Source organism: Apodemus sylvaticus, chromosome 5, assembly GCF_947179515.1.
Source record: "Apodemus sylvaticus chromosome 5, mApoSyl1.1, whole genome shotgun sequence".
Classification (NCBI taxonomy): Eukaryota; Metazoa; Chordata; class Mammalia; order Rodentia; family Muridae; genus Apodemus; species Apodemus sylvaticus.
The window spans coordinates 31,999,694-32,025,736 of record NC_067476.1 but is presented as its reverse complement, the minus strand read 5'-3'; the positions used below and the strand labels follow the sequence as shown (position 1 = coordinate 32,025,736).

At 37.6% G+C, this 26,043-nt stretch overlaps 1 protein-coding gene across 5 annotated transcripts in view; it reads right to left on the bottom strand.

Annotated features, from left to right (window-relative positions):
- Nucleotides 1–9,713: 9,713 nt before the first annotated feature.
- The window catches only part of Rif1 (replication timing regulatory factor 1), a 47,450-nt gene continuing 31,120 nt past the window's right edge, over nt 9,714–26,043 (bottom strand). For 3 of the 5 annotated variants that reach the window (XM_052182472.1, XM_052182471.1, XM_052182473.1), the window contains exons 24-36: nt 25,650–25,852; nt 24,345–24,444; nt 23,534–23,653; nt 22,432–22,583; nt 21,688–21,771; nt 21,561–21,612; nt 17,942–21,052; nt 14,750–14,896; nt 14,400–14,477; nt 14,195–14,310; nt 12,565–12,718; nt 10,759–10,867; nt 9,714–10,180 (exon numbers count right to left, since the gene is read on the bottom strand). In XM_052182472.1, coding sequence (XP_052038432.1) covers nt 9,969–10,180; nt 10,759–10,867; nt 12,565–12,718; nt 14,195–14,310; nt 14,400–14,477; nt 14,750–14,896; nt 17,942–21,052; nt 21,561–21,612; nt 21,688–21,771; nt 22,432–22,583; nt 23,534–23,653; nt 24,345–24,444; nt 25,650–25,852 — 4,638 coding nt within the window. In that variant the 3' untranslated portion in view covers nt 9,714–9,968. The remainder of the gene's footprint in view (nt 10,181–10,758; nt 10,868–12,564; nt 12,719–14,194; nt 14,311–14,399; nt 14,478–14,749; nt 14,897–17,941; nt 21,053–21,560; nt 21,613–21,687; nt 21,772–22,431; nt 22,584–23,533; nt 23,654–24,344; nt 24,445–25,649; nt 25,853–26,043) is intronic. The other 2 variants (XM_052182474.1, XM_052182475.1) reach the window with 2 other exon arrangements.

Below are 26,043 nucleotides of genomic sequence, written 5' to 3'. Positions count from 1 at the left end.
TAGAACCCAACATTAATTTATCTCTTCAGTTCTTAAACTAGACTTACAGCTTCATTTTTTCCTTCTGGATTTACACATGGAACTAGAGACACTAAACATGTAAAAGCTTATTTTCAAAATAAGCTTTTACATTATGAACTCAGTTTTAAAGGAAGTTGAAATTTACAATACAAGTTTTAAATCCTCCTATAGTATAACCAAACCAGTCCTTCCCAATTATAAAAACATTTTTACATTATTCTGCACATCCAAATAGTAAAAGAAAAACAGAAGAGAAAACCACTTTTCTCTTATTTACTAAGTGCTAATGCTTGTGTTTCTAATTTCATTTCTGTAAGCTATAAGGATGACAGTCAATATAAACTGCTGAGAAACTAGAATCTAATAAAATCTATAGTACTGAAATAAATTGTTAATGGGCTAAACTTTAATAAAGTCTGAATTTAAAAGTTACCTAAATTTGGAGCTGGCACAGTGAGTTGGTGCTCTTGGTGTGATTCCCAGCATCCACATGGCAGCTCAAAACCATTGGAAACTGGAGTCCCAAAGGTCACATGCACATGGCACACATGTATACATAGGCCATACACCTATATGCATAAACAATAAAATAAGCCCACCTCCCATTAAGTTACCTAAATTGTTTTAATGTACTGATAAGCAGACATTTTCAACACGATCCATTTTACATATATTTTGGATTTTGTAATTCTTTCGGCTAACCTGTGTCTCTTGATTTGACAACTAAAGCAATAATCCATACTTAGTTCAGCAAACTTTCCTTAAGAGCTTTGGAGAGACCTGTGGCAAGCAATCCCTCTTAACTTGAGGGATTCCTGCCGCCTGAATGCGATGGGCAACAATATGGGCAAAACCTTGTGTGAAGGGACAGGACATTTCTACTATCTTTCTAGACAACTAGCAATAAATGCCTGAACATTTGTTTACAAACTACCCTTCTGAAATATCTAAAGACTGTCCCCATAACATGATAACTACAACAATACTGCTATCTGGAGCAGGGTTTTAGTTTTTTGTTTTTTCGTTTTTTGTTTTTTTTGGGCGGGGGCGGGGGGGGGGCAATGCTGGAGATCAAGCCAAGGGTCTTGGGCATGCTGGTGACCTCCTTTAAGTTTCTTAATACATGATTCTCTGAGGCTTAAGGGGGTTGACTACTCTAGCAAAAATCACCTATTTATAGAGAGAAATCATCTATATGTCAGGCACTGAAGTACATAATGAAAGTCATTTTAATGAGAAAGTTGGGGGTCCTCAAAGTCCCAAGTAAAGGCATATGTTGATTTTTCCATTATTACAACAAAAGCCCTAAAGTAACTTAATACTTCCAGACTCAATAGTTTTGTGAAGATTTCAGTCAATTAGTCTGGTAAGGGAACACAATGGATTCCAATCACAGTGACTATAAAGCCAAAATGAACACAAATAAGACACAAAAGCAAGGCCTTGCATGGGAATCTTTCCTATGTTCTCCCCCCAACAAAAGAAGGTTAAGAAATTAATTAGGGAACTTATTCGTTTGCTTTCTATTGTTGTGATAAAATATTCTGACCAAAATGTACTTGGGGAAGGAGAAAGGGTTATTTACCTTACATTTCTATGTCACTGAGAGAACCCAGGGCAGGGCAGAGGCCATAGACAAATGCTCCTCATGGCTTATTCCCCCTGCCAGGAGTCTCAATACCCATTTTGAGCTAGATTCTCCCACCTCAATCAAGAATTAAGAAAATGTCCCACAACTTGTTCTACAGGCAGTCTGAGGTGGGCAATCCCTCTTCCCAGGTGACTTCATCTTACTGAATCAAGAAACCAAAAGAACAAAAAACATCCTAACCAGCACAAAGGCCTATGTTTATTCTTAAAAGGCATTTTGGAGAGGGTAAATACCTGTGCATACCCACTTTGCACAATAGTTTTAGCCAAAATAAGTATTATAAAGGTGCATGAGCACAGGAGTCTGCCCCTTCAGCTGTTCTGCTTAGTCACGAACAAGTCTTTTGGCAAAGCGGAACCATCATAAGAGCATATGACAAAGGAGGCTATTTTGTCAGATAGTTGGAAATAGAAAAGACCAGGGTAACACAGTTCTTTATGGACATGGTCGCAATGACCTAAACCTCCAGTCCCATCACCTACCAAAAGCACCACAGAAACCAGGCCTTAGTAAACCTTAGAAAACATCTTAGAGCCAAACCCTAGCGATGCCTGAATCTTCCAATCCATCTCCACTGGAAAATCCAAGTTAAACTAAGCATCAATCACAATGTGCAGTGTTCCTCTAGGCGGACCATAATTTAGAGATTACCATTGGCCAGGAAGCCATGGCAATCAACTGAGGGAAACACAGCAATAGCTGGCTCTATGGGAACAGAAGCAGAGTTATTAACATTGTAGGTTAGGAGGAAGGGAAAGGTCCTAGGACCCTCCTGGGATTGCCAGAGTTGCGAGAGAGTAGGGACAATAGAGTACATAGGAGGAGGAAAGGTAACTGAAAGCAAGTCATAATGTAGTTTCCATGCGGTTGTCCTATGTGCTGGATGGTACTCTACATTGTTGCAGCTCCTCTGAGCTCCTAGACTCCTGTAACCCCTCACCAGTGCTCTAATAAACTCATCGACTCACTTACACTTAGGTACTTGTACTCCCTCACTGGCTCCTACTTGGGGTGAACAGATATTAGGAACATTCAATATGCAGCTATCATTAAATGCTGGCCATACCTAAAACATCTGCTGTACATTCAGCACAATGAGCTTAGCGAGTTTTTATATCTTGGTCATATTTATCAGCTACTAATATAAAGGAATCTCTTAATTCTAGATTTTGCTTAAAGCCTCAACAATTTGCAACATATGTACAGAAGTTGAGAATCCTCCTCTGTCAGCTATCCTCAAAAATGTTTTGCTGGCTTGCTTTCCAGTTCCACTCTTCCTGTAACTTCCCATGAATCCAGCTAGTGAGTGAGATAGATTTCACTGTAAATTCCACAAAGGACTCCTACAACTGACTACATCCTAGAAGCTGCCATCACTAATGTCCTAACTTTCACCCATCCCCTCCCCCACCCCCACCTTTGGGCCTCTCCTCCCCACATCTGCTTGCTCTATTTTTACCAGTATAGTGGGAGCAACTTGAGACTCTCCACAAGCATGACTGTCAAGCTGCAGAGGGCCTCAAGACCAGTTATTTGTAATAAAGACCTTCTAATTGTAATAGAGATAAACATTAACACTCATGCCTAGCATGGTTTGGACTGTATCACGCCCCCACGCTGCCCCTTTCATGTTTAGGTGAGACTAGCCAAATAGGTCTGCTGTCCTTTCAAGGGAAGTAAACATGGCCCAAAAGGCAGGGAGATGCTGAAGACAAAGCTTTTGAGTCATGTGCCATGAGCCTCTCCCTAAGCCCTGCTCGGCCACGACGTGAATGTCTTCAACCCAAGCTTTGGAACAGACTCCAAGCAGAGTTGCTGGTGCCGTTAGTTTGCTTTCCACTGTGAGCATGGTCATGACCTCAGCAACTTGAAGCCAAGGCAGGAACCGGAAGCAGGAAGAGGAGGTTATTAAGTCAAAGGCTATGTCCTTGACTCCCATGGTGGGTTTGACCTATTTATACATCCCAGGATTATCTGGGCTGGTCTCTCCCGTAACAATCATCAATCAAGAAAATAACTTGGGCTGGAAAGATGCCCCAGAGGTTAAGAGCAGTGACTGCTCTTCCAGAGGCCTTGAGTTCAACTCCCAGCAACCACATGGTGGCTCACAACCATCTGTAATGGGATCTGATGCCCTCTTCTGGTGGGTCTGAAGAGATTGACAGTGTACTCACATACATAAAATAAATCTTTTTTAAAAAAAGAGCATTTCTTTAAAAAGAAAACTCAAATTTGCCTATAGGCCAAACTGACAAGCATCTGCAGTCAAAACTAGTACTATGTAGAAAATGTACTCAACTGACAACTGGAGATGACTCCTTGGTGCCTTCAGGACCACAGACAGCTTCTGGTTGCTGGACACAAGGAAATACCAGATTTCACCTCAATGATGCTGGCCTTTTCTTCAGAGTTCTCAACCCCGGCTAACCACAATTCTCAGTAAAACCAAGGTTTCACTTCAATGGTGCTGGTTTCTGGAGTTCTAAAGCATTGGATTCTTCACTGATCTCTTAGCTGATCAGAAGTCAAAAAACACTACTCAAATGAGTATTTGAGGGACTCAAAACTTCCTTCTGAAACCTCACAAAAAAAGGACTTAATTACTTGCATTTCTATGGCCACTTCTATCTTCCAAGTGCCCAAAGAACACTCAATACTCAAAGTCTTTCCCATTCAATACTTCCAAACATAGCCTATGGGAAAACATGTCCAGGTCTGTCACAGCAACATTCCAAGCTTCTGTTACCAATTTATGCACTAGTCAGATTCTTTTTATTTGGTACAGGGTTTTTCTGTGTAGCTCTAGTTGTCCTCAAACTTAAGAGATCCCCCCAGCACTTGGGATTAGGTATGCATCATAGTCCCTGTCTTTGGGGGTGGGGGGTAGGATAGACATTTATTGTGATTTAGTCAGCTTTCATGAAGTGATAATTTGAATAATAGGCTTCCCATAAAGCTTGTGGGCATTTGAATACTCTATTGGCTGTGGTAAGACTTAGGCACTAGGGGTAGGCTTGTGATGCTTATATAGATCAATGTGAATTCTGAGCTGCTGCTCAGTACCATGCCTGCTTGCCAACAAGTACCCCACCCAGCATGAACACCAATCCCAACTGTAAGCTTCAATTAAGCCTTTTTAAGTTGCCTTGGTTATAGTATTTTCTCACAGCAATCGAAACATAACTAATACATACTGTTAACAGTTCATCACTGAGGAAAGCCAGAGCAGGAACTCAAGCAGAGCAGAACTTGGGAGACAGGAATGGAGCAGGGACCATGGAGAAACTCTACTTTGATAAGCCTGTCTTCCATACAATCTGGTACTACCTGTCCAAGGGTGGCACCATCCACAGTAGGCTGGTCTCTCCCTCCTCAATCATTAACCAAGAAAATGCCCCCCCCCCAGACTTGTCCACAGACCAAACTGATATATTTTTCTCAATAAAGGTTACCACTTTCCAAATGATCAGTTTCAAAGGACCCTGGTTTGTGCCCACAAAAACTGGCACATAAATAAATGCAGTATAACACTTTCTCTTGTTATTTAATAACTACAAATTTAGAAACCTAGAAAACAAAATACAACAAAGCAGAAACTTTACAGTCACCCATGTAAATTCGGGGTGAGGAGGTTGCTATTTGTTGGCATGCCGTAATGCTTGTAAATACTGGGAATGAATCATGTCATCTTTAATCCCTTCATGTCTCAATACTAATCAGATATCAAATTCAAGAAACAAAAATAAACACCAGAAATTAGTTTTATACTTTTATTTTAAATAAAAGTACATTTAAAAGTAATCAGTCTCAATTGGAAAATTATTACAGCCAACTCCAATTACTGATGAGAAATTTTACTCTGAAGCAGAGATCCTCAACAATCAAGTGCTCACACTCTAAGAGCAGGCTGCCTGTTCCCAAGACTGTTAATAATACAACCCCTTAAAGTGGTGCCCTTGTTTCTCAGCTACTAAGTGTTATTAATCTAATTAACAAATATTTCTGTTAAATTTTAATTTAAAATTAGAAAATCTCATCAAATATACTGAGTATAAACTAAACTTTCACCAAGGGCAGCAAAATATTAACAAATGGCTGGTTTAAATTTTGTTAAAGCTGTTAGGACAGTGTTTAAAATGGACTGGAAGCAACTAACTCACCAAAAATAAGTAGTTGTTTCACACTATATGTGTATTAGAACACTAGTAAAGCAATCACAACCAGGACTATCATATAAAGGCAAACTTATGACTAATAGGAAAGGAGTTCAGACCAGTAACTAAACTGACAACATACCAAACATGAACAAAATCCTCTGTTAACAAGGACTGACAAACTCTTAAATTAAGAGGCAAATAAATACTTGAGGACTGTAGGCTAATTTCAGATTACTTAACTGTCACCAAATTAGGAAAGCAGCCAAACACAGCCTAATTCTGGATACTAAGAATATAGAACTATTTCTTCACCTGCTTCAAAATACTTAGAAAAGATCCTAGTGGTTTAAAACAAGAAAAAGTGGGCCTGGAAAGATGGCTCAGTAACTCTTCTAGAGGACCCAGGTTCGATTCCTAGCAACACCCTGTAGGCACATCATAAACATGGTGCACACACACTAACACAAGCAAAACTCGAACACACATACACAAAGACATAGGAGGTAAGGCATGGTTTGCTTTGTGCTATAAGACTTCAGTTTCTATACTCAATTCCAGTCTTAGAAAATTCTTACTCTACAAAAACTAAAATGCTTTAGACATTTTTCTATTAAATTATGTACAAAATAGTTCTCCCAGCCTTGAACTCTTGCTCCTATCTCTACCCAAGGCTAGAATTAGACAAGCTGCTTACCACTCCCCTGATTAGATATTTTAAAATAATCAAATTAATTGGAAAAAAATACTGTGTTTTGCATGATAGAAAAGCATTCTGAACCAACCACTATTTTCAAACTACAGGACTGCGTGTCCTTCCACCAAATGGTTTGATCATCAAATTTTTGAAATAAGAAGAAATGCTGTGACAAAATTATAACATTGATCATCTATTCTAAGAACTCAGTGGAGTCACATAGCTAGTAAGAGCACTTTTAAAAGGAATTACAGATCTTAAAGGACATAGACTTGGCAAAGAGCAATATATAAAGTCAGGCACAATACAGACAAGTAACCATTAACTATATTATCAGACATAATTAAGATGCATATTTTTAGGCCTGGTTTAAACAGGTTCTTTTCTAAAGACCAGGTACACCACAGCACAAAGATGTCAGTCATTTGCCTCAGCCTCCAATTAAGACTTTATTGACATTCTAATGACCCTTAAATATGTGAGTTCCTGGTTACCTTAAAGTTGTACTAAAAGTCCAAGAACAATGTCATTCAACAGCTGTGCTTTTAATCTTTAAATTCTATTCAGAAAATGTATTAGGCCTATTAATTGGACCCATCATCACTATTTGAAATGCAACCTATAGTACTCAGTAGTTTACCTTGCTGAAACAGAAGAGCATCTTTAATAACAAACTCAGTTTGAGCATGAATATCAACTATATTCACAAACATGAAAAATTATACACTTTACAGTGTCTTTCTTAAAAATGATTAAGATGAGCCAGGCAGTGGTGGCGCACACCTTTAATCCCAGCACTTGGGAGGCAGAGAGAGGCAGGCGGATTTCTGAGTTGAGGCCAGCCTGGTCTACAAAGTGAGTTCCAGGACAGCCAGGGCTACACAGAGAAACCCTGTCTCGAAAAATACCAAAAACCAAAAGATTAAGATGGCTCAGCAATTAATAGCACTTGCTGTTCTTTCAGAAAACCTGAGTTTGATTCCCAAAACCCACATGGTAGCTCATTTATAACTCTGGTTTCTAGGGATTAGATGTCTTCTTCTGACAGTCATAGGCACCAGGCATGCACATGGTACACATCTATACATGCAGACAAACACTCCCGCATAGAAAATAAAAATGTTCAAGAATATAAATTACATATTTGTGTGTGCACATAAATACACACATATGTGCACCAAGTACATAGAGGTCAAAGGACCACTATCTTTCCACCATGTGGATCACGAATGGAACTCAAAGCCATAATCAGGATTGGTGGAAAGCACCATACCCACTGGGCCAGCCAGCCAGCTCTAAATTGTTTAAATAAATACAGCAATTGGAGCATCACAACTGAATGTCAATATTATGTTTTTTTTTTTAAATTAACCATTAGAAAAGATCTGAAGGGCTTCCATGTAATAGTAAAACAATTATTTGGAGTCAACTCGGAAATATTAATGCTTTTTGCTATTTGAGGAATTAACAGAGAAAAAAAATTCCAAGCCAGGAATACTGAAAATAGGTAAACTCAATCTTAAGAACAATGAAGATTCAATAAGCTGACCTATAGTAAACCATGATCTCACTGAACTATGACTTAACTTCCTGCTAAACTTTGAGCTCCCTAAGAACTTTGCTGTGCCTACAAGTGAGTAAACCAAAGTTATAAAAGAGTTTGTGCAATGAGCTGTCCATCCATCCTCATACTCCTGGCTAATCATTCCCACTCACTGGATGTTCATGCACACCTCAGTTCTTTACCTGACGATGCAAACCACCACCATTATCAATGTTTTAAATTGATAATCTTTCTCTCATTGACTTCTAAATTCTAAATGCAACAATCCCAGATTGTTTATGACCTTTTGTAGGTAAATATACTTAATTCCAAACATATCTTTAATGATTTATGATTATGAAAAGTGACACCAACTTTATTTAGGAAGGGCAGGCGGGGGGTTCTCTGCTGGAAAAAGGAGGCTTTAAACTGCACAAAGCACTAGCTTTAAATTGCAGTGTCTTTCTAAGCAGAGTTTAAGTTTGAAACTAAGATCACTCACTAGTTTTACTCAGAAAACAAGCAAAATATATCCTTGTGGAAACACAAAACACAGCCAGGCATAGTGGCAAACATGGGCAATCCCAGAATTCTGACAGCAAAGGCAGGAGGATCATAAAAGTTCAAAGCTAGCCTGAGCTACATAGAACTACTGTATATTAAGAACAAAAAACAAAACCCATGAAACAAATATGTAAAGGCAGGCACTACTAAGTACTTAGTAAAATTTACAAATGGTTTAATTATATATCCTAATTTTTTAACTCTACAAAAAAACATACATATAAAAGTGGCAGTTTCCAATTTCTTCCAAGTTTAAGTCTTCAATATATGTGAAAAACCAGGTATCTCTACAGACAGTTTATAGTACAACCTGCAATGAAAATATCCAGGGTAACTCTCCATTAAGAAGAAACATATGAGGGAGGCACATTTTCTAGTGGCTGGGATCTTCTTCCAAACCATAAGAAAAAAAAGGTAGTGGCATGTAACATTTTCTGATTCCAATAATTTTAATTATTCTGGACATTTTAGAAAATAAACGTGTTTTAACTAAATACAAAACTATCTGTTGCTTTATTTGTAGATAAAGACTCCTACAAATATCCACAGTAGGTCCAATGAAGCACTTTTACTATCCATATGGATATGTTGATATTAAATATATACAAATGTTTCTATTACACAAAACAATAGTATTCACAAACAGCTGCAGAAAAACTCATGCAGTTAATGAAGGCTGAACTTTATAAATTAAAAAAAAACATTGTCTTCTATACATAATGTACAAAGTCATGCATTTAAGGGTGAACACTATACCTCAATAAGAGCACATTTTTACAAAGGCTGCTGCACAAGTTTTTGTCAATGCAAAATGAATAGAATCTTAGTGAATTAAGCATTATTATTTTAACACCCAACAAATTGAAATTTAGTATTTCAAAGATTCTCTACAGCTGTAATCTTCAGGAAATGCTCTCATTCTTTTGCGTCTCAGTACAGGTGTTCCACCAGGCACAACAAATATAAATATTTTGAAAGAGTATAAACATCTCTATCAATAAAGTGTAAATAAAACTTTTCTTCTTCTATCTTAATTAAAATCTTTGCATGAGCTATACCAAAATATGCATGAGTTAAAGCATGAAAAAAAAAAGTATGTATATTTCTTTTGCTTTCAAGTTTCAGTAACATTTAAATTTCTTAAAAAACTATGTGTACTGGCCAAGAAAATACAGTAGGGAAGATCTAATGAACTTATAAAACTGACCTAGTAATTCATTGCCTTTCAGGATTTGATTTTATCAACTTTACAAAGTTTCCTCTTTAAATGGTGTGGATATTTCTAAAAGCCAAAAAATAAAATCTGATGGTGAAAAAAACTTTACATTTCTTAAAATACTAAGAATTTTCTTGGGCTGTTGATCTCCAGCGTGACTGTAGATTTCTTATTATAGAGTTTGCCATGGTACCAAGTTTTTCATGCATTTCAAAGAGCTGGCTTCCAGAATAACTGTAGAGATCTTCTGAATCCAGTTGAAGAGCAAGAGCACTAATTTGTGCTACAAGGTTTTTAGACAATGGGGTCTCTAGAGTCACAGGATCAATCAAATCTAGAAGAGGGGGGGGGAAACACATACATATATTAAATTCATACCACAGTTTCAAAAACTGATCTATATCTCCAATCAAAGTGAAAATGAGAGGAAATGAGCTACGGAACACTTGCTCAAAACACAATGCCAGAAAAATCTACTATGGCTTTGTTACTCTGCATAAAATAACTGAACAAAATGTCAACATCCTTATTTATACCTTGATGGACTAAACACTGACACAATTAGAGAAAACCAGTTCAACACACTTAAAACTAAATAGGTTTTCCCCTCATGTACTGGCAGGGAGGGAGGGGACATGGTGCTGTGGTCAAATGAAAAGTAACAAACTGGCCTGAGAAATGTCTCAGTACTTACAGGCCTGTCCTTCCAAAGGTCCAGGATTCATTTCTAAGCAGTCACATGGCAAATTACAACTGCTCTAATATTAGTTCCAGAGGAACTAAAGCACACAAATACATATAAGCGAAGTGTATATACTAAAAATAACCTTTTTTAAAAAACATGAAAGCATCAACAAAGTTATGTTTCCCAAGAAAGTACATTCTATGAGACTAGCATGCTTGGCAACATACCCGCGGCAAGCCTTTCCTCATCCGTGGACAGGGCCTTGCTCTCCACTCCATTCACTGCCTTCTCAGAAATGTCAAAAATTGGAATCTCTTCAAGTCCACGAGATTTCATCTTGATTATACATTTAAAACAGTAACAAATAGAAATAACAAAACATTTTTAACAGGAATGGCATGAAATACCCCATAATCCATAATCAATTCAATTAATGCTATTAATTTTTTTTTTTTTTTACTAAAACTAAACATATATAGTATCGAAGCAGTGTGGTGGAGTGACTTTGCAATCCCAGCACTCAGGAAACAAACACAGCTGGATCTGCATTCTTTAAAAAAAAAAAAAATCTAAGGACAGCCTGGGCTCTATAGTGCGTTCCAGGCCAGCCAGTGTCACTTCTGCCCAAAGTGTTTCCTCAAAGAGTTAGAAATGTATTATTTTATATAATATAATTTCTTAGAAAACATAGTATCAGTGGCTAATAAAATTTCCCAAGTTCAGGAGTAACTCTTCAGTAGAAATCAGTGGCTTTTATTTTCAAAGATACAGATACCTCACTGGTAGAACATTGCACACTATGCATAATCAAGGGCCAAAAGCATAATAAAGCTATAAGGTATCGAGGGTTCATGGACTACTGCACAAGGAAATTGCTCAAAGCTGTCACGACTCAACTATCTTATACAATGGCACAAATGAAATAAAAATATGGCCACATAAAAACTTAAAAAGAAGGATTTCTTATGAAAACCAAAGGAGAAAAGCAACCCATTAAGTCCATCAGTTAAGGGATGGATAAAGAAAATATGGTAGATCCACATTATACTATTCTGATATAAAGGATTAACAATAACCCTATATCCACCAACCAGACTTTGTGTTATTCCAATATTAAACAATGTCCAGAGTAGGTAAGCCTACAGAAAAAAAAACAAAGTAGTGGATGCCCAGGGGTGGGGAATACAAATGGAGAGTAACAGATGATGAGTTCAGATTTTCTTCATTTTGGGGAATTAAATAAATCATAGGACTGATATATATCTAATATAATTGGTTATTAACAATAGACTATATGGATGAATTTCATTTATTTGTGAACTAAATCTTATTAGAGCTATTCAGAAATCTACATATAAAAATGAAACATTTTAACTTATACATGTAAACACATATGTAAAAATTTCATAGCTACTCCTAGAGCTCATTAGTATAGTTAAGAAAATACAATGGGAAGGAAGCTGGCCACAATAGCATACACAGCTATGAACACACGAAGATGGCAGAGTCTGGAGGACCTCTGTGAGTTTCTCGACTGCCAAGGACATATACTGAGACCCTGTCTCAAAAAGTAAAACAAACAAAAACCTGAAAACAGTGGGTCTGTATGAACCGCCTCTGATAAAGATACTACCTTTAGTACTAACAGCAATTTTCCTGACTTAGTCCCATCATCTGGAATGTGTGTGCACACATGTACACATAATTAGCTTCTGTACAGAACTTGTAATGTCAAGTTTCAAAGGATGGGTTTCCACAGGGTGCTGCATGCATATGGTACATATGGGCAAACGCAAGCAAACACAAACACACACACACACACACACACACATACTCATAAAAAGGGAAAATATTTCAGAAATTCAACCTGTGATATTGAAAATTAGTAGCTTAGTTCCTGGGTTTTGTTTGATTTTATACAATTAACCTGTCAGATTTTATATATATATATCACAAATAATGCAAAAACCAAGTGATTTCAAGAGTACACACACAGTGCGCAGACACACGGTAGGCAAACGGCAAGCCTGTACCTGTTGCTCATGATATACTCTGAGGGCCTTTTTTACATTAAACACCTTTGGAGAACGAATTGGAAGAGTTTTTATTTCAGATGCTGTGAGCGTACTCAAATCGCCAATTGTTTTTATATTCTTGGCTCTGATAAGTTGTCCGAGACCTCTTGCCCTTTTGAAAAGAAGGATAAACATAATTATACTTTTACTGATAAATCTATGAGCACTTCTCCACTTAAACTCAGAGGTTCTATACAGCCCATATAGTGTGATAAGCAATATCTAATGAAGTATAATTCTCCACTAGTTTCTAACACTGTAATAACAGCCATCGACAATGTATTCTGTTGTGTTTATACAGAGATCAAAGCACGGCGCAGGAGCAATGTAACCTGTTTTCACACCAGCTTTCTGTCTGTGGATCAGGTCTGTTATCTGCTATATGCACTTTTTGTTTGCTTTTTTGAACCTATCTTATCCTAGACCCCTTCCAACCTGACTTCCTTCTAACGGCTACATGCATGTCTTACACAGTTCTCTGGAGAATAAGGAGTTTCTTAATGAGGAATTATGTCCCGATTTATCAGTCTAATAATTAAATTATTTCAGTTTCCCATTTTTCTTCTTCTGCTCTCCAGGTACGAGCCTCACATGGTATATAGACATACATGCAGGTAAAACATGTACATATAAATTTAAAATATGCAAATTACATTTCTAACAAGACTGAAACAAGATTAAATTGAAGCACAAACAAAAGACCCTCAATGAGGTTTGCCTCCATGAAACTACATGACAACCCACTTAGCTTTGCAAATTCTACAGACTAAACTTCATAGCTTTTATTTCACAATACTTCTCTTCCTAAGAGGGTCTACAGTAGGATGAAACAAAACATACACAAAATATACAAACACTACGTCTTTATTCACATCAGGATACATGCATGTTTTACTTCTGAAATAAAAATATATGAGAGGAATAAATACCAAGTAATTCTACACTAAGAAGTTTGACCATTAAGACATTTCCTCCTGAGCCCTGCCTGGCAATTCAATTCTATCATCCCAGTTTGTATGGAGGGAGAAAAGGATCCAAATTCAAGAACTCTTCGGTACACAGAACTTATGTTCTATACGTTATGTATGAGCATGCGTTCATACAGGTGAGCCTCATTGAAGTCTTTCATTTTTTGTCCCTTCACGCTGTAAGTCTTAGTAGTTTAAATCAACAATCCAGTGTGACACTGACCTCAAACTCCCCATGTGTCAGAGGATGCCCTTGAGCTGGCCCTATTAATTTACCTGTGAGATACAGCTGATTGGCCTTAGCCTTCTCCATAAAAAAGCAGTAAATCCAAAGCACTTCTGGCTTATGCAGTACCAAGGATGAAATGTATACCCTCATCAACACTAAACAAGCAGTCCACCAACTGAGCTTCAGCCCTAGTCCCAGATTACTCCCGTCATTACTATACATCTCAGGCAGGCCAAGGTGATCCTCATACCTCAGCTTCCTTAGTAGCTAAAGTCCTTCCTCAAACTGGAAAACTAGCAATACTATGTCCCAAAATAGTATCATGATGAAAAACAAACACCCCAAGCGCCTATTCTTCAGAACATGAACATAAGCTTAAATAACCGCTTACCACATGTTTGACGTAATCTGAGGTAAAATGATGTCAACTGATGCTGCACAGTTCACCAAAGCTGGGTAAACACTTTCTGTTGGGGACAGCATGGATTCTTGGGCCATTTCTGTAATCTTAAAATAAATGTCAGGAGCCATTTAGTAGAGGTTACAAGATTGAACATGAAAGTATAAAATTACATAAAAACTAAAGCACTTCTTACTAAACACTTCTTTGAGCTCTTAAATTTAGAGCTCTGTGATCCTGGGGACAGAAATCCTTTGGCTGAAGTGGTATTATGCTAGATAGAAGTAGAGAAAAAAAAACACTCAGAACCCCAGAAAACTATAATGTTACAAGTTAAACTGTACAACTAGAATCACCCTTGTAAAATTTCAGGAAATGAAAATGGAATAGGATAAACTATTAATTTACCTGTGAGATATAGCTGATTGATTGGCCTTAGCCTTCTCCATAAAAAAGCAATAAATCCAAAGCAAAGAAGACTGTTTCTTGATGTTCAAATACAAGTTTATATAAAGACATATGCATATTTTGAAGACCGTAGCTTACCTTAGAATGTGAAGTAGGTGAAGTTTTAACACTTTTTATTATGGGAGAGCTATTTGAAGAATGAGACCTAACAACAGAGCAGCGCCTATCAATGTCATCTGCCAATCCTGCTTGGTATATTGGATCTGCAAACGAGACTCGTCTAACCTGGAAGTACAGGAAAAGTTTTCATTAAGACCTGATTTGCAGGTCTGAGTTGGTGCAAAAGCGAGTATGTCCAAGCTTATTTTACTAGAACCCTCCATCTTTCAGATTCTGAGATAATACTGTATCTCATTCTAATTATATACTACACTACTTCTACAGTGATCAAAACTTTAATCAAACTCTTTAACAATGTACAATAAATATGCAGGATTTGATGGTGCACACCTTCAATCCCAGCACTCAGGAGGCAAAGGTAGGTAGATTTTTGAGGTCAGCCTGCTCTGCACAGTATAGATTTCCAAGTTCCAGATCAGTCAGGGCTACATAGTAAGACCCTGTCTAAAAAAATAGTGCAGGAGTGGCAGTGCATACCTGTGATACCATCAATCAGGAGACTGAAGCAAAGATCAAATTGAGGCCAGTCTGGAACTACATAGTGAAACCTCAGCCTCAAAGAACAAAACAAGGGCTCAAGAGACAGCTTAGGCGTAAAAAGCATCAGCTACATAATTGTGACAGCCAGAGTTCAAATTCTAGCACCAACATTAACAAGCCAGTTCTACATAAGTCTATAAGTCTAGCTCCAAGGGATTGGATATACTCTTCTGGCCTCACCAGGAAAAACTTGCTTTTGCATATACAAATACACACACCAATGAAAATTAAATCTCTTAAAAATCCTGTACAATTTGATTTTTGTTAACCAATAAACTGTATTATACAGACTATAGATGGTAGTAACTAGCTTCTGGTATATCTTATTAATCATCACTGTAAACTTGTGAATGTATGCATGTAGAAGTCAGAGGACAACTTTGAAGGGACGAAGTGATTGCTCAGGTGTTGTATAACTTAATTTTGTGAGATGATGCATCTCAATGGCCTCAAACTCCCTAAGTAAACTTACTACGCAGCAGACCCCAGAATATGGATATCTGTTTCCCCAAGATAGAGATTATTAGCACATGCCACCCTAGCCCAGGATTTTTACTTTAAATGTGGGTTCTAGAAATTGAACTCAGGTCCTCGAACTTGCCTCACAAGCACTAGACCACCTAAAGCCATTTCCAGAACCCCTGCCCTAAACTCTCTGAAGGCAGTACAAATACCGTGGCCACGGGGCAACAGTTTTTATCTATGTCAACCTCATTATGGCTAATTTGGTTTCTTCTAAAGGTCTACAAATATGTTCCCATTGAGCTATTGGCTAAATATATAACAGAGATCTCATATAACTATTAATATCACTCCATTACCTTCTAGGATTGATTCTTAAGTATCTGCTACAGAAATGTTATCCTATTTAATCTAGAACAGACATTTAATCTTCCCCAAGTATAGCCAGGACTATATAGTAAGACACTGTCTAAGGGGGTGAGGGGGAAGACGACAGTAATAATAGCTAATTAAGCTATATAAGCCTTCTGAATTCTTCAGAATTCTGTCATCTTGTTACTACCTTACGACCTTTTGCAGTCCACAACAAACCTGTTTTCTTAAAAAAAAAAAAAAAAGGGGGGGGGCGGCATATAGCTACCAATTTGTGAACACCAGGCCAGCCAGAACTGCATAATGAGGCCCTCTGTCATAAAAACAAAAGCAAAACAAACAAAATCAAGAGCAACATGTTACATCTTCCTAAGTGATTTCATCTCTGAAGTCTCAAAAGTATTTTCAATGTATCTTCCCAGATTGTAAAACTAAAGTTTGAGAGAAGACTCAAGCAGGGAAGAGTTCATACTGCAGGTGGGCAGGTACATGCCTTTAACCCTAGCATTCCTGGAGGTGGAGGTAGGAGACAGATGAGTTCCAGGCCAGCCTGATCTACAGAGCAAGTTCCACAACAGCAAGGACAAGAAACCTTGTCTCAAAAAAACAAAAACAGAGAAGAGCATACACTGTACTTCAAAGGTCCTAGCACCCACCTTAAGCAGTTTACAATTGCCCATAATTTGATGTCTCTGGTTTCTATAGGCACCTGCACTACTGTCCACATATTCTAATATACTCGTACATATAACTAAAAGTAGTAAAAATAAGTGTAAAGATAACTTGCTAACCAATGGTGATGAAACAAGACTGTAACCCTAGCTGAGGCATGAGTGACAGTTCAAGAAGAGGTTCCCATACGCAAAAAAGATTAAAAACCATATATGCTTGTTGAAGGCAAAGATCAAAGCACCAGCTTTATAGATACTATACACATTAAGTTCAAATACATATTCTACAGTATCAGATATCAATTTCAAGATTAAGTTGAAAATAATCAACATTTTTAGAACAAGTTTTTTGTCAAGCAGAAGTTAATTTTTCTCATTCAATAACCTATATAAGCAAAAGACCCAAAAGCTAAATTGTCTAGATAATCCATTTTTCCTGAAACTCTTCATGTGTATAGTTCAGTGCAGGAGAAACAGACATTAAGACCTGGGAATCTCTCAGTGACAGAGTAATGTGCCATGTGCCAAACACACTCGACACTGCACTGGATTACCCTAACCTTGAAAAGGAACAAAGACTGGATAGGGGAGAAACAATTTGGTGGCATACACCTAATTTAACCTGTCTCAAAAAACTAAGGCCTGGGCAAGGAGGTGCACTAATAAAACATATATAAATGGGCCCCTGGATTTAATCTCCACAATGGAAAATGTGGGGGAGGGGGCGGTGAGAGATAAGATTACTGAAAGCAAAAAATTAGGTAGTTGCAAATTATTTTAACTGTCTTAAGATTTTTTTTATATTAATAAGTCTAAACACATACTAAGTGCTGAGCCTTTTGATCAGCATCAATCAGTGCTGCCTGGCTTCTTCAATCTGGTTCCACCAATTGGATTATAGGAAAGGTCCTAAATGAGAGCTACCCATTATGCCCCATGTGCACACCTACATCGAGTTCTTGAGTGAGGTGTAAGACGACCTGAAAGCCTTCCTGTCCTTTCCATAGTGAGTAGCCATGATCCTAATACCCTGTACTTTACTAGATTTCACATAGAGACCATATCCAAGCAAACATTACATTTATCATAGTGTCACTCCTCCTACCTTGTTAACTGGTGAGATCTCATCTTCTTGGGATCTTTTTAGTCCTCTCTTTAAAATGCTTGTGGATGGAGAAGCCAAAGGTGACCAGACACAGCGTGCCTGCATACCACTAGGACTTTCACTTGCTGATCCAAAAGAAGGATCCAGCTCTAACTTTTCAGGAGATGCATTACCGGTTTCTACTCCAAGTTCAGAAGCCACTTCGGGTGTCAGAGACTGTGGTAATTCCTCCACTTTCTCTGTAGTAAAGCAAACTTCCTGCAGAGTATCATTTCCCACTGCAGTTTTATTGCCACTTAATTTTGCTTCATCTAATTTATTAAGTTCAATGCTCATCTCAGTTTTGCAATTAACAGTTCCTTCTCCAGAGCTCATTTCACTGCCACTAACAAAGCTCTCGGTGTTGCCATCTAGTCTTCCAACCAGTGCTTCTTCAGATTTAGAGGTGCTGACAATCATGTCCACATCCTTTACCCTGGCATTGTCAATTTCAGTGTTCATCTGGGTTTTGTAACTTTCCATTTCATTGTTCATTTCCTCACACAAGCCTGAATCAGATTCATTGCTATTCCTCTCTAGTTCCCCACTGGCTGGCTGCTCAGTCTGAACATCCTTGCTTATAGGTGTGGTAGTATCAGAAAGGCTCATACTTGAATTGAAGTCCTCAGTGGCTCCTCCTTCAGCATTCACTTCAGTTGTGACTGCTTCACATTCATCTTTATTATCCTCCTCTGTTACCACATCTACAGAAACATCCATTTGGATACTCTTCTTTTCAGAGACAGCAGCTCCACATGTGTCATTTTTTACATTTAATTCCATAGTTTCAACTCTCTCCGGAGTGGACCCAGCTGTTACTTTGCATGCCTTCCCTACATTGCTGATGTCAAACTCTCTTTTCAGAATAGCTTCTGGACATTCTACTCTGTTATCTGAAGGGGACTTCAGTGAGATATCTTTGCAATCACTGAAGCATGGGTCCTCAGCAGCACTGTATGTTTCATTACATGGCTCTTGGATTTCACAGACTGCTGCGCTACCATCTGTATCGTAAGTTTTTTCTTTCTTATTTACTATCTCAGATGGAAGGGAACTTTTACTATTTTCTTCCAATTCAGCTTCAGACTTAATTAAATTACCAGTAGTAGAATTCTCGTCTTTAAGACCCATATGAAAATTCACAATAGGCTGTTCACCTACCAACTTTGTTTCTGCATGTTCATTAGCTTTAGGCATTTCAGGTGCAGTCTCAGGTACTTGTGTATCTGTCTTTTTTGTCTCCATGCTCCTTGTGGCATAACTTTCTGTGTTCTTTAATCCAATAAATGACTTTTCCTGGGACTGTGATTTTTCCCCACAGCAGTCACAACTTTTAGATCTCCTTACTCTCCTACTTCTCTTGTGTTGGCATTCAACTACTTGGGTGCATTTTTCAGGAGACCCAGAAATGTCTGATGACCCCATACTACTATCAGCATCTCGTTTACATAATCTCTTACTGGCATTCCTAGTCCTGAGGTTTGGTTCTGGCACAGGCAGACTTACAAGTGAACTGTCTACATATTTGCTAGTCTTACTTTTATCCTCGCCTGTAAGTGGAACTTGCAGTGACTCTGCAGACCCAGAAGACTCCTGAAGGATCACCCTATTGTTATCTGTACTTTTTTCACAAACCTGAGCCACTGCATTCATATCAACATCGGGAACTGCCTGACCATCATGTGTCTGATTTGCAGTTTTCATAACTTCCTCTTCAACCATTTTTTCTTCTTGTTCTTCAATGTCAACACTGTCACTGCTTTTATTTTTCCATTTCCCTGATCGTTTCTTTCTTGAAACTTCTTCCTTTGCCTCAGAACTATCAGATTCTGAGTTTTCAACACCAGAAATCAAACCCTGAGAAGCTCTTCTTGTTTGATATCGTGTCCGCCCTCTTAAAGGTTTCTCAGATGATTTATCTATACTGTCCAGGGTACCACCTCCTTCAGAACTAACATTCTCAAGTTCTGGTTTTCTTTTATTTTGGTCAATTTCAGCATTAACACTGGATTCCCCTAAAGTTCTCTCATGCAAACTATTTCCTTTTTCAGTTAAATTTTCCTGTATAGGTGGCTCAGCAGTTAGTTTTTGCTTGGTCAATTTATCATCTTTGATATGCAACAGAGTCTTTGAAATTTTGTCTTCTTCCTTTCGTCTTTCCTTTTTTTGTTGACCACTGTCCTTGTCTTGGCTGTCAGCACCAGACTCTCCTACTTCTGGCCGCCGCCTTGAAGACCGTCGGAGTGTTTTTGGATTTGGAGCGGCAGCAGCTTGACTCTCTTCACTGACTATCCGTTCTGTTGATGCTACAATTGAGTCTGCATTTGCTTTAGATTCCGGGTTAATGCCTACACTTTTTTCTTCTGTCGTTACGTCTTCCAATGAAGCATTTTCTATTGCTGGCTTAGGAGCTCTATCTTCGTGTTCTAGGGTAGCTTCAGAAGGATGATCATGATTTTCTGACACACATTCTGTTGGACTGAGCAAATCAGGGGGGTTATTTTCGAGTGGATGTTCTTCCTGTTGAGACGTCAGTGAAGGCTTAGACTTTTTATTAACCGACTGCTCAGCTTTACTCCATCTCCGGCTTGATTTCTTACCTGCATTCGCTAATTGTTCTGAATCAGGCTTTGAGTGAGCCACTTCTCTTTTCCTTGCTTTTGGTGGCGTATCAGTTTTAGTTGTGTTATCCTGGTTATTTCTCACAGTAACAGTGGAAGACAGGTTATTCAAGGGGGATGGACTAAAAGGTCTAGTTTCTGAGCCATCAAATTTCTCCAAAGTAATAAAGGTTTGTCTCCGACTTGTAGGCTGTGGAGGAGTTCCAGAAAAAGTGGCATTAGAAACTGAACTGCTGCTGACCACCGAAGTTTCTGTACATTCAGCTGACGTTATTTTTGATGAAATTAATATTTCTTTTTTAGCATCAAAACCACTGCTCAACATTTCTGGATTGGTTTCAGCAACAGAGCCGCCACTACTTGGTAAAGAAGCCTTCTCAGGATGTTGATCTATTCCAGAGTTTTCTGGGGCACCTTGAGGGGTGAAAAGGACACTCTCCATTTGCTCTTCCTACATAAAAGCACACAGATTACATTAAAAAACAACACTTACTTGGGAAATTTAAATATAATACTGTGGTAATTAAAATTTTCTTAGGAAACATAATATACTCTGGTAAACTTTTCAAAATACTATGAATGTTCCAAAAAGAACCACTAAAGAATGATTACCATACTTTAAACTGATGATTCAGATAAAGCCTCACTGAGGCTAAGACTGGTGGAAGAGGCAGGAGATCAGGTAGCTAAGAGGAACTATAGCTCCATACCAGCTCAAAAACATCCTGGGCTACCTAAGAAGAAACTGCTTTAATGCTTCCAACTGCAAAAATGTATTTCCATTTTTAATTTCCATTTGTAAATGCATGCAGCATGCACATATACAATTCTGCTAGTGTATGGTTCAGAGTTAGGAGACTCATATACATTTTAACAATTAATGAAATAAAGATCTGTATTTATAATTTACAATCTTATATAATCTTATTAAAACCCTGAAGTTCAAACACTGCTTGTACCTTAATTATCCTGGCATCTTCTTTTGGTTTTTCAGTTAAAGTGGGGCTTTCCCTAAGATAAATAGACAAATTAGATTGTTTTTTAATTATATAATTAGAAAATTAGTCATAAAAGTTTTGCACTTACATTGATTCTTCTTGACTAAACTGAGCAGAAAATAAAGCATCTTGTGAAGCATCCAGATTATTATACAAGGCAGGAATATCACACCTAAGAAAAACATTATTTATAAAAATTCCAAAAACCTGGTAATATATATTCTTCTCACAATCAAAAATTTTTCAATAGAAGAATATTTAATCAACCATATAAAACCTTATATATATTCTTCTCACCATCAAAAATTTTTCAATAGAAGAATATTTAATCAACCATATAAAACCTTATAGATTTCCCTAAGAAACTACTTTCTCTTCCTTCCAATATTCATATATCTCACTAAAGGCAGTTTAGAAACAACCTCACTGGGAGAGGATGTGCCTAATCCTGTAGAGACTTGATGCATCAGGGTGAGGGTATGCTATGGAAGGTGGGGGGGGGGGGGGGGGGGGGGAACCTGCCCTCTCAGAAATGAAGGGGATGGGGATGAGAGGGGGTAGCATTTGGGATGTAAATAAACAATTTGAAAAAGTTAGAAAGTTTAGAAACACTGAGCATATTTGTAAATAGATTAAAATATTATGAAATTCCATCATCCACCATCTGCCTTTAAAATTTAGTATTCTCAGGCTAGGTGTAGCAGTTCAGTGGTACAGCCCTTGCCTAGCACGACCAAAGCCCTAAGTAAGATCTCTTCACCAGGCACCAAAAACAAAAATGCATGTATACATGACACCGAGCATGATCGATAAGTTAAAAAGCTCAACAAACCGTTTTGTCCTGAGGACTTCTTTCTGGTGCTCCGTTAGAACCCTTGCCTTCGTCTCTTTTCCTTCTGGAGGTATGAAGACAAAGTCAGTAGACGTTTCCTCTTCCAGAAGCTTACCACTCTTTATTTTTGAAGTTGAAGATTCTAGTTTCAGCTGTGGATTGTCAAAAAGTAAGTGTATGAGTTTGCAAATTATTTTCTCATTTTTCTATGTTTCCTAACACTAGCATTATTTTTCAATAATGATTAGAAGCATAAAATTCAATACCTTTCTCATTTGAAGACAAGGTCTCTTTATGCAGTGCAGGTTGGACTAAACTTATCATTCTCCTGTCTCACCCTACCAACTCTGTTCGCAAGCATGTAAATAAAACCAATACAATATTCACAATAAAAAATTAAATGTCCTTTGCTTTCTCCTAACTCTAATATTCAGAAGATAAACATTAAGCCTCTAAGAGGCAAAGACTATGGAGTTAGAGATTCATGTTCTACCTAGGCAGCACATCGCCCAAAATTAAGCTATATGATAAAAATCCTAACCAAAACATCTACTTTATGTCATGCACTGTACTGTGTTCTTCACAAATCCTTTCATCTCTTCTCAGGAAGGCTGCCTAGAATAACTATATTTAAGAATGACCATGAGACTAAGCGTCATACAGTTTTGCCATTACTAACAAAGAAACCACTCTGGGCTATCACAGCCAATTTTCTTTAACTGTTATCCCACCACATACTAAAATTTATTTTGACTTTCATTTCAATTTATTTCTTATTCCAACTAAGAATTTTGTATTCTTTTTTTTTTTAATTTTTTTTATTCGATATAATTTATTTACATTTCAAATGATTTCCCCTTTTCTAGTCCCCCATTCCCTGGAAGTCCCGTAAGCCCCCTTCTCTTCCCCTGTCCTCCCACCCAACCCTTCCCACTTCCCTGTTCTGGTTTTGCCAAATACTGCTTCACTGAGTCTTTCCAGAACAAGGGGCCATACCTCCTTTCTTCTTGTACCTCATTTGATGTGTGGATTATGTTAGAATTTTGTATTCTTAAGCTAGCTAATATTTAAAATTCTAGTAAATATGCTTCTGAAAACATACTTTGGCCGACAGTTTCACATTTTCTTTTTTATCCTTTGAATGTGCCAAAATGGAATCTCTTTTTCCACTTGATTTTCTTTCCATGCCACTTATCTTGACATTTAATTGTGAATTCTCTGTCTATTGACACAAAAATGAACACATTAAATACATGTCTACTATTCTGCTTCTTCTGATCAGGTTTTCCAAAGCAGTCTAATGACTATACAATTTAAATGATGTTAAATTTCTGACTATTCAAGTATACTGAAAACAAAAAGAAAGTTGCTATGCATTATGTATCTACTTGTGCAGTCAGTTTTATAACGTTTAGTTTTTTGAACTGAAAACAAAACTTATAAAGTACATCAAATTACTAGACTCAAATACTCATAGACTTGAAATTTAAGGAAAAAAATGGAAGCTTTCAACATTCCAGAATAAAGGTTAATAAACCATAGGTAGGACGAAGAACACAAATGTATCTAGCACATTTTTCTCTTACACCAGGGTGTACAATCATGACACACAAAATTATGCGGAACACACTAACAGGATGAACTGTTCTCTCTGGTGAGAATTCTTTTAGAATTCTAAAGAATTCTTTTACTATGGGGAAAAATCCCCATAGTAAACCACTGTATTTTTCTTCTGAATCAAAATATAGGTAGACACCTATTCCTGAGGGGAAAGCTTGTTTTCTAAAAGACCCCATTTCATGTGGGCTGAGATAAAGGTGGTGTTACTCAATTCCTTCCTGTTCAAATTCTGATTACTGCTGCTTACTTATATCAAACTATTCCAATTTAAGTTAAAAAAAAATACAACTTACTGCATCTGAATATGGTCCACTGGACTCGTCCATCATTTCAACATTTTCCAAACCAGGCAGCAGAAGCATAATTTTTTGTTTGGCTTGTCTTAATATCGGTCTTTAAAATAAAAAGTACATAGATATGGTTAGTTCTTAGACAAGATGCACTAGTAATGTTAAAATATTGCTTTCATTATGAAAGAGGTTCTCTGAATCTCAGGGAAATCAACCTTGTGATTTCCCTCTATGACTCTGAACTTTCTTAAGTTACACACATACAACACTGGAGAAATTAGAAAAGATTTGGATTCTCTCTGTACATAGCATTCCCAAACTTCCTTAACTTTCAAAGCAAGACACTTCTACCACTCTGAAAGATGAGCGAGATCACCATGTGTTCAAGGCTAAGCTATATTATAGGTGTGAAACTCTGTCTTAAATGACAAACTCAAAACCGATTTAAAAAGAAAAAAAGAAAAGAAAAATACATGAAGGGGGGTCGTGATGGTTTAGTGGATAGAAGCACTCCTCCAAAGTCAGGTCCACTTGCCAAGACCAACATCGTGGCTAGCAACCATGCATAAATCCAGTTCCAGAGCATCCAATACCCTCACTGGCCTCCACAAGTACCAAGCAAGTACATGGTATAAGGATATACATGTAGGTAAAATACTTGTGTATATAAAGTAACTTTGTTTAAAAACAACACATAAACATTTTTCAAATATTAGAAACTAATAAGATAGATGGCGCCAACAGAAGTCGCAGCCCACAGTCCATTACTCCTAAGTTCAAGAGAGATCCAGTGTCTTCTCTCGCCTCCTCAAGGACAAGGCACACAGGCAGTGCCCAGACCCACATATAGGCCAATGACCCACTCTTGTAAAATAATCTTTCTCAATTTGTTCTGAAGAAGTAAAACATGCTGGACATTGTGGCACATGCCATTAATCCCAGCTCTCAGGAGGCAGAGACAACTGAATCTCTGTGACTTTGAGTTCCAGGACAGCTGGTGCTATATAGTCCTTGTTTCAAAAAGAAAAAGAAAAAAGACAAACAAAACCAAAAGTTAAATATTACTGACCATGTCTCACTTGATTAATAACCTTCAATTCTCTGCCCTTGTTTTTTTCCAAGGATTTTCTATGCCATATACTGTTTCCCTAAAATCAGTAAGTCTAACAGCAAACAACCCAAGTTTAATGGCTTCCACATATTCTGATGATACAATTAAATTCTCTGTGCAGTTTATCTGTACCTAAATCCAAGTTTACATGATCATATTTGAACAAGAAGCTGTAGGAAGTTGTGATGCTAACATACTTTAATTCCTCAGGATAAACCAGAGCTGTCGCTTTAGCAAATGTAGCATTCCACAACACAGCACTCTGTTTCCGAATCTGTTTATTCTTGTGAAGAAATATTATGCACAGGAGTGGAGAAAGTTGTTCAAGAAGTTCACTGTCATAGGCTCCAAGATAGCTGAACTGTAGACAAGCAACAATTTCTCCTAATAGCTTTTCTAACTAGGAAAAAGAGTGGGGAAAACAAAAGGTACTGTAAATAACAAAGTTGTAGAATATGTTACTATTTCCATTTAAAATCTGGACCATCTTTAAGCAACATCATGGTCATCATAAATACTCCTCTTTATACATAAACTATCAGGTAAATTTACTTTAAGTACTAGTGCTGTAATTTGATTCACAGCTCTTTC